The 9539-nt window shown below is 50.2% G+C and overlaps 1 protein-coding gene across 7 annotated transcripts in view; it reads right to left on the bottom strand.

Annotated features, from left to right (window-relative positions):
* Positions 1-1657: 1657 nt before the first annotated feature.
* PIGG (phosphatidylinositol glycan anchor biosynthesis class G (EMM blood group)) overlaps positions 1658-9539 on the bottom strand; it is a 40190-nt gene continuing 32308 nt past the window's right edge. For all 7 annotated transcript variants that reach the window (XM_087434745.1, XM_004432196.3, XM_087434746.1 and 4 more), the window contains 3 exons: positions 8395-8704; positions 4250-4413; positions 1658-2066 (listed from right to left, as the gene is read on the bottom strand). In XM_087434745.1, the coding sequence (XP_087290871.1) occupies positions 1853-2066; positions 4250-4413; positions 8395-8704 (688 nt within the window). In that variant the 3' untranslated portion in view covers positions 1658-1852. The remainder of the gene's footprint in view (positions 2067-4249; positions 4414-8394; positions 8705-9539) is intronic.

Genomic DNA, 9539 nt, shown 5'->3' with positions numbered 1-9539 from the left:
CTGGCCATGTGGCCTCAGGCAGGATTTTTCTGTTTTTCATCTGCAATTAGTTCTGATAACAATAGTACAAGACTGGTGGGACAGTCAGATGCAAAGGGCCTTGCAGATGGGGTCTTCCCTGCCTCACCTCGGCTGCTCTCTCTGGAACACTGCAATCTGCCCCTCCAGCATCTTGATCAATCCCCCATTCTCTGGCTCTGTGGTGCTCCTGCATCGACACGGGGGGACAGCTATATTTTCCGGCTCTGTTTTTGGAAAACTTGCATGTGCCACTGTGAGCTTCCACTATTTAAAGACTTTTCTGATGAGACTGTTGGAGATATAACAAGTGATTTTTGGCATTGAATAATGAACTGTGTCAACATCTGGAAGATCTATGTAACCCAGAGAATCGTTATTTTCCAAATGATAATGTAGATATTACAGAATCACACCAGGGTCCATTCAGGTGCAAGACAGATCAATGGATTTTAATGAAGCCGAGCACAAAAGTTCATTGATATGGTTTCAGCTTCCACATTGCAACTAATCTTTTCTTTTTAAAAATAACTTCTATTTTGAAATAGTTTAAATTGCACAAGAAGTTGCAGAGAGTTCCATGGACCGTTCACCCAGCTCCCCCAATCATGATCTCGTGCACGGTCCCAGGACTTGTTGGCCAGGCCCACAGCGTTGGTACAGTTTGTTAGCTCAGGGGCAGACCTCAACGGGGTTTCACTGTTGTACATGCACTCGTTTCTTTTTTCTGCAACTAACCTTTAAGAAACTATCATTTGTCGAGTTTTAGTGCAGTATCAAAAAAGAACACCCACAACGATCAGAAAAAGGATACTAAAATACTTCTTCCTTTCCAACTGCATATCTGTGTGACTACTTCCACCAAACACACGTCACCAGACTGAATGCAGTCCAACTGTCTTCAACTAAACCAGACATTAAAGATCTATAAAAATGTAAAGCAATGCCACTGTCCTCGCTGAATATTTTTGTTTTAGAAAATATAGTTATTTTTCTTAAAAATATGTTATGTTAGGGGCGGGCCCCATGGCGTAGTGGTTAAATGCGCGCGCTCCGCTGCTGGTGGCCCGGGGTTCGCCGGTTCAGATCCCGGGCGCACACTGACACACCGCTTGTCAGGCCATGCTGTGGCGGCATCCCACATAAAGTGGAGAAAGATCGGCACGGATGTTAGCTCAGGGCCAGTCTTCCTCAGCAAAAAGAGGAGGATTGGCATGGATGTTAGCTCAGGGCTGATCTTCCTCACCAAAAAAAAAAAAAAAGTTATATTAACATGCAGTGGGTTTATATCTTTATTTTCAAATGAATAAATTTTTTTGAAATGTTTTAGTTTTGCTTTCAAATGCCATAAATGCTGACAGATGTAACCCACATAAACCAAAGCTCCTTGGGGCCCCCAGGGGTTTCTAGGATCCTAAAGGGGTTGAGCTCGTGAGGTAAACCTTGGCAGCAGACGAGCCTCCTCCCTCGAGCTCCTGGGCTCTCTGAGTTCACATACACAACAAACCTGGAGCCTTTTTATTCACCAATTTAAATGCACATATTTGGGTCATATCGTAACTTATCTAGAGGAAATTAAAAGTTCAGAAGTTTCTGGAGTGATTGCCAACAGAATAATACAATGCATATTCAAACTAAGTATTTTAAAGTGATCTTTTATTAAACTACTTACTATTTAATCTAAATTCAAGTACAGTAGTCAAAGAAATTGAAGCTATTCATCAACCTGGTAGAATTCACATCTTTTTTTGTAGAATGATCTTGCATTTAAATCTTTGAAGTAAACAGTAGACTTTAAAAATACATTATTTTTCCAGTGTCTTAATAGCATAGCTTAAGACTTTGTGTTGGTCTGATCCATGGCTGTGAAGAACACGCAGACAGCAGCTGTGATGAGCAGATGCATTCCCTCATAGAGAAGTTTTGGAGAAAACACACTCCATATAAATAAATGATACCGCAGGGATGTCACCAAAATGATATATGCGGAGACTGGAAAAGAACGAATCAGTGCGTAGCAGAAGCAAGCGTGACTCAGTGCTGAACCGCTGTTAATAAAAAAGGAAATCTGTATGAGCATGGCCACTGAGGTGTCAGGTAAGGCACGAACACACACGTAGTCAATACTTGCACTCTGAAAATGGCTAAGGTAATTCTTGCTCCTGGGAGCCCCCTGCCCCCAGAAATCAGGATCTGGTCAGTCTGGTGGTAGGAGTCTCCATTTCTAATGGGCACTGAGGTGCCCAAGGAGACAACAGCGGGCGCCTCCAGTCATTCTCCAGCGCCACCACAATCACAAAATGTTGAAAAATGCACCCCAAATTTTGCAGTAATTTATTTTAAAATTATACGTGTGTACTACTAAACACATGTATATGTTATAAAATATAAACAAAGAAAAGAAAACCACACAGGATGAGACACACGTGCTGAACTCTTCTTCAGGCTGCTGTCCAGTGGAGCATCGGGTTTGTCTGGTCTGGGGATGCTGGCCCAAGAGTGTTTGCTGAGCAAATGAATAGTGAGGAAGAGCATTCTTGAAAAGCAAACAACCCTTCCAAGTCATGAATGTCCTCCCTCTGTCTTCAAACTACCCACACAATCGATATGTAAATCTAACCTGCTCTTTAAGGCAACTTCCTGAGATTGGGATTAATCCAAATCAGCTCCATCGCCCACACATCTTTCACTCAGCCACCCTGCAAATCCTCGGAGATCAGGCTTGCCAGGTTCTGGTTAAGCCAAATTCCAGTTCTGACGCCCCCCTCAAACACTGTGATGAGTCTTGAGGTGGCCTCTCTGCGGTCAGTCCACATCACCCGTCACCGCTGCCTGCTCTTTCTGGAGCATGGGCTCTGTCACACTCACAGCTCTCTTCACTGACTGTGTGCTCATGTCAGCACTGCTGTGTATGAGGACATGGCGCTGGGATTATTGGAGTTCCTGGTGGGAAGCAGCGCACCTGCTGGAGTGGACGACTTGTGTGCTCAGGAGAGTCTTGGGGGTGCCAGGCTCACGCTGGGAAGGGTCTGGATGTGAAAGGTGAGCGGCGAGGAGCTCTGTGTAGGGGCAGCAAAGGCAGAGCTTCGTGTGTGCATGTGCATGCCAGAGGCAGAGCAGTGCGTGTGTGCATGTGCAGAGGTGCGTGCACATGTGCAAGGGTGCGCACACACGTGTGAGTGGGTGCGTGCCTGTGTACATGCACATGTGTGTATGGGTTTGCGTGTGCGTGGGTATGTGTGCGTGCACGTACACACGTGTGCCTGTGTGCATTCGTGTGTGTGTACCTGCACGCATGTGCTCTACAAAGGGACTCCCTTAGGCCCATCAACCAGGTCCTATCACCCGGTGCCACTCTAAGATGCCCCCCGACGTGCTCACTGTCCAGTGAAGGGTGCTGACAGCCATTCAGGAGCCAAAGGACACCTGGCCCCTCATGCTCACAGCTCTTGCCCCCATCGTGGCCTCACTTTGCCCTAAGTGGCCCCCACCTTGGGCCTTGGGGCCTGTCCTTCTAGCTGGGTTCTCCAACTGCCCTATCACCCTTGGCGGGCAATGCGCTCTGCTTCCTTTTCGCACGTGCTCTTCCCCCTGCTCCCTCGACTGGCCCTCCTCTGGGATGCTGTTCCGACCCCGATGCCAGCAGACTCAGGTGCTCAGCCACTCTGGGATCAGGTCTGCGATGGCACTCAGCGTGTAACCAGTTCATTTTGGGGGTAGGGAGGGCACCCCAACCTTGTTCTCCAACTCGAATGCCGGCCTCCATGGGGGACAGGACAGGGCACGGTCACACAGTGCACCCTCAAGCAGCCCCTCAGGACTATCCAGGCTCCTGTCCAGCACAGATCCTGGAGGCGAGAGCCAGCATCTCGTCTTCATGTCTCAAAGGGAAGACTCCCCACTCCCCACTCCCCACTCCCCAACCAGGCTACCAGCAAGCAGAGAAACCAAGAAGGGATTTTTCCTTCTTGTGCTTCTGGAAACCACATCCTGTTATGAGCTGGAAGAGGTCAGTGGAGACTGGGCTGCCCCTGTAGGTCCCCAGCCATCCCCACACAGACCCGCACTCGCACCCACCTCTGGCCCACGTGTTGTGGATGTTCATTCTTATTCCAGGAAAAGAAAACAGATGAAGAAGAACTTTGGCCCCTGGCGTTCGGACACCCTGTGTCTGGAACGGGGCGTTACTCGCCATCAGATACTGTGCTGCGAGACAAAGGAGGAGCCTCACCTGCTGGCTTCTGAGCTCAGGAAGCTCACTAAGTGGCTGGCCCAGAGCACGGGCTCTGCATACGTCGCAAATGCCGTCAGGAACATGGCTGGGATCTCCACGTAGGCGTCCAGGCCCACAAAGCCCGCCGAGATGTCCACCGTGGCGATATTGTTGGAGTTCCCCTGGGACACAGGGAGAAACAGCACTGACACGGCCAGACTCACAACACAGTCACTAGCAACCATGAAAAGCCACCGATGGTCATGGCCACGGCGACATGCACACATAGGAGTCCCAGCCACCCGTCCACTCCTTCCAATCCTCGGGCTGACCTTGGACAAGCCGCCCCACCACCTGCCCACCTCACTCCTGGGCAGGGAGGAGCAAGCGAAATGTCTTCTACTTTTGAGAAACTGTAGTCAGGCACTGCACAATGATGTCTCGGTCAACAGCAGACAACATGTATGACCGCAGTCCCATAAAATGAGCACCGCATAGCCTAGGTGTGGCCATACCATCTAGGTTTGTGTAAGGACACTGTATGATATTCACACAACGAAGAAATCCCCTAACAATGCCTTCTCAGAACGTGTCCCCGTCATTAAGTGATGCATGACTGTGTACAAATGTAAGCCCACTGATGAACTACAGCAATTTCCACTTTCCCCAGATCTAGCTACTTAAGACGGACACACCAACCTCCCTCCTCAGGGACCCTGTCCAAGGGATGCATGTGGCCCTGGGAGGCAAAGCGGCCGAGGCAGCATGTGTTGGAGGTGGAAGGCAGTGCTGCTGCACACCTTGTTGGGGGACAATGCTGCTGTTAGGCGGCAGATGGCAGGCTGGCCCTGGGAGGGGAGGGCTGCTCGGTGTCCAGTTTACACGTCAGACCCGAGATTCTGGTCATTATCTGCGCAGCCCAACTCGCTGTGGGCCCACTCTGCTCCCCTGTCCACACTGCTGCCTGTTGCCCCCACTCCCCGTGGGCCCGCTCTGCTCCCTTGTCCACACTGCTGCCTGTTGCCCCAACTTGCTGTTGGGCCACTCTGCTCCCATCCTTGCACTACTGCTTGTCGCCGTGAGACTTGCTGTGGGGCCTGCTGAGCAAGGACAGGATCTGTGCTGAGTTCGCTCGCTGGCAGACTCCCCGCACACACAACGGGGCCCGCTGCAGGAACACCAGTGTCTGTCAGACATGTGTGCTCTGGCTGCCCTCAGATGTGCCAGCATCATGAGCTATCACCGAAGCTTGTCCCTCACTTCCCCATGGAATGTGGTCACATGCTGCAGAGGAGCAAACTGAAAGTCAGAGGCTGTCTCCTTGCTCGGGCTCTCTAACTGTGGCTCTGTCAGTCTTCCTGACACTGAGGCCTTGGCGCTGGGCCAGGCTGCCTGACCAGCACCTGCCTTCTCCATCTCGGCTCAGAGGGAGCCTGCGGAATCCTCCCTGACAGTGCCAGCAGGGTCTGCCATACCATCAGTCCACAAACACCAGGACACATCCGTGGATTGTGGCCCTGCCAGGATTGCTCCCACACGGAGCCGTGGCTGTGTCCGTGCCCCTGGGCAGGAGTGCTCTGTGCTCATCAGACATGCTCACCATCTAGCATGGTGCCTGGGGAACCTGGAGAAGGGAGGGGGGCATGGTGATTTTCCTTGGGGACTCCATTCCCATTGCCCACAGAGCCACTTATGGTCAGAGACTGAGTGACCATCATTAACAGACCTCCAGATGGGAGGTAACCCCCAGGAACAGGCCTGCCCACAACTTCCGGATAAAGAGAGGGAACTGAGACACAGGCTATGTGGAAATTTCTGAAATGCTCAACAAACCTTAAAATCTTTCTGTAGCAACACGTAAGTTATACCAATGGGCAAACGTTACAGAATCCTGACAGGATTGAATTGTACCAATTCAAACGAAGCAGCAAATCACGCCGAAAGGAACACAGCATCCGCAGCTATCTGCAAGTTCGCCTCAAGCCGTTTTGCTTTTATGAAAGACCTACATTAGTACCTGTTTTGGCTAACTGAAAGAAACGCCAATGAGTTTTCATTTTTAGAAGAAAACGTGAAAAGCAAAATAGCGTTCAGTGTTTGTTTTGCGGGAGCCGTTACAGAGGCTGCTGCATTCCAAGCAGCTCCAGTGATGACACCAGGCTCCTTCCCCAGAACTACTCTCCTCACCTCAGCCTCAAGCCGCCATAGCCTTGCACTGTGTTTGAGCATCTGTGCTTTATGACTATTTATTTTGGTAGGTTATTTTTCGGGTCTGGGAATGCTGAAAACTTTTTTCCATATAAATTAATAGTAATTGCTTCTTCGCTTCACGCCGTTTCGGCCTACAAAAGGTTTCATAGGAATGCTCTACCCTCGGAGAGTGGGGGAACCTGCACTTCAGACCTGTCCCTTGTCCCCTCTCACTGGGCCTCTCTCCGGCAGTGTGTTTACAGCTGCTTCCCTCGTTTTCTTCCCGTTTCCATGGGCACTCTGGAATTCTTGGGCAAACTCTGCATTTCCCCACATCCACAATGCTTGTGACCTTCTAAGTGTCTTCTGACAGGATGAAAAAGCTGTGGCCTTTGAAATACGGATGCTCGACACCATGGAGATATACGAAGAAGTGAAATATCACGAGGCCACCAGAGGTCAGCCTGTGCCGGGCTGCGCCAACTGGCACATCTCCAGGCCTCAGTGTCCTGGTCATCAGGGTGGGTCCTCAATCATCCAGCACCTTCCTATGACCGGTGGCAACTGCTCGTCTGGCTCAGACTCCAGGGAGGTGCAGTCCACTCTGCAGGTCCAGCTACGACTTCTCTACCGGGGCCTGACCAACATGGGCCAGCACTGAGAACTTACTGCGCACAGGCCACCGCCTGTTTCTCATGCTGGTTAACTTAATCCTCACAACAACCGAGGAGGAGGCAAACTATTACCCCACTTGACAGATGAGGAGACAGGCGCAGTAGGTGCCCTCCAGAGGCCACCTAGCTCAGGAGTGCTGGACACCAGTGTCGGGGCTGCAGCCGCCTGTAGTTCTGCTGGGGACCGCCACTCTAGAAGCCACTTGAGTACAGGGCTGAGAAAAGTGCAGAGTCCTTGAGGGGAAAGCCATGGCTGGAGTGAAGGTAAGTAGGCTCCGAGAACCAGGGGCTAAGGGCTGGTCCTAGTCAGGTCACATCCCTGTAGGACTCACGAATTTCTAGAATTTCACCCCCACCCACTTCTGGGCTTCGCACAGAAAAGCTGTGCGACTGTGGGCTGCTCTGTGAGTGAGGCTGGGAGTACCAGGAAACCAGGAAAGAAGGAGGGGATGGGGAGGAAGCCCCAGGATACACAGAACGAGACAAGTCTCTGGGCTTTGGATGGAGGAGGAGGGGGGAGCCGGTGCACATGGAGAAAACACAGATCCTCACTGTAAAGATGGGAAAACATGACCGAGACGTTCTGTAGCTTGTGCAAATCACTCAGCCAGGGAGTGCTGGAGCAGGGAGGGGAACTCTGGTGAGCTGTGCCCCATCCTTGTGGGTACCAACAGCAGTGACCAGGTCAAGGGTGGGGCCACTTGACCCAGGGCAGTGATGCGGGAGGGCTGGGATGGAACTGGTACCTCCAAGGCCAGGAGCTGGACCCTCTCTCCACCTGTCCGGGTGCTGTTCCAAGCACGCAGGTGCATACTAAAGTCTATCCTAGAGGCAGCTTGCACTTGCCTCTGATGGGCCCTTCAACACTGGAGAGAAGACGTGACAACCACTGGGCCCCAGGGGACGAATAACCAGGTGGGGACACCCCATAGTGCCCAGTGCTGACAGCCAGGGGAAAGGGCACAAGACAGCAGTTACCATTCTTGTCAGATGAAGCAACGGAAACGTGATGTGCTTCCTGACAGCCTGCGGTAGACAGATCCAGCACAGCCACCTCTCACTGTCTCAGGCATTCATGGATCCACAGCGAAGAGGTCTGTCTTAAATAACTACTTGTATTTTATCTTATAAAATACACACGAGATTTAAGCATAATTCACCATGCCATACTAAGATTTCTTTCACTGAACAAACATTATAGCTTTCCAAATTATGGTAAAATTTTCTCCAAGAAAAACGAAAAGATAAATGACATAAAAAGTTAATAGTCTTCTACCCACGATAACAACAAAAACCTACCTGAAAATAGAAGAACGCTTGACCGAACCAATAATGCATTACAGTGATCTCGGCTGCGTCATGCCTCAGGGGTTTCCAGACGAACTTAGCCATTAGAGTCTGAATCAAGAGGCTCAGCACTAAGACGGGAAGATTATGTGGTCTCGAGAGCAACGCTGCCAGAAGAACTAGTCCACTATATATCTCCCACAAACCCACAGTCTTGACTGTGAAGTCTGCAGCAATGACTTGAGATTTAAGCAAGTCTTTGGTGCCCGTGAACAGAATGCCAAGGACAAAGACATAAACAAAACGAGCTTCAATAATACCCCTAAAAAAAAGCAAAATAGGTTAGATTCGTTAGCACCAGCTAGAGAAATGCAAACACACATTTTCCCATGAAAAGCATGTGTCTGCTTGGCTGACTAAACAAGCCACAGCACCCGCCTGCCTGGGGAACTCCATGGAAGTGGGGGTATCTGCCTCTGCGCATCAGCCCCCAGGACGCCCTACCCAGAGGTCTGTTCTCTCTGTGTGCACTTGTCTGATTGCGCCGGCTCATGGGAAATCTTGCCCATTCGGCCCAAGGATCACCTGGGTGCAAGACCAGAGCCATCACTTGTGGCATGCCAGAAAAACTGTCCCCCTCCTTTGCACACCTAATTTGAAAAACCACCGCAGGAGGTTAAGGCCCGGCCATGTCGGGGACTTCTGTAAGTCTATAAATGCTGAGATACAATTGAGCATGTTCACAACCATGCAGATTCAAGCAAGTGCTTGTATCTGATGTGCATACACATCCACAATGGTGCATCCAGACTCTGGGGTCTGGAGAAAGGCAGGGGCAGGTCAGCCTGGGTTCTGCCACTTACTAGCTCTGTTGTTGGGGGCAAGTTAATTAAGACCTCTGATGCTCAGCTTTGTTAGTTGTAAAATGAAGAGAAATGGTAGCTAGACCTCACAAGGCTGTCCCGGGAATGAAACAAGAGAACACACGTAAAGTGTCTGGCACACAGTAAACATTAAGTACTATTGTGAATGAAGTATTTTAGCACTTCACTTACAGTCATCTGTAAAGTATACAATTTATGACACTATACCAAAGAATTTCATCTTATAAAACACATATATTCCTAAAACATATTTCAAATAAATTTCATAAGTCA

This window comes from Ceratotherium simum, chromosome 8 (genome assembly GCF_057802395.1).
Source record: "Ceratotherium simum simum isolate JZ-2026a chromosome 8, ASM5780239v1, whole genome shotgun sequence".
In the NCBI taxonomy this organism is placed as follows: Eukaryota; Metazoa; Chordata; class Mammalia; order Perissodactyla; family Rhinocerotidae; genus Ceratotherium; species Ceratotherium simum.
This window is presented reverse-complemented; position numbering and strand designations above follow the sequence as displayed.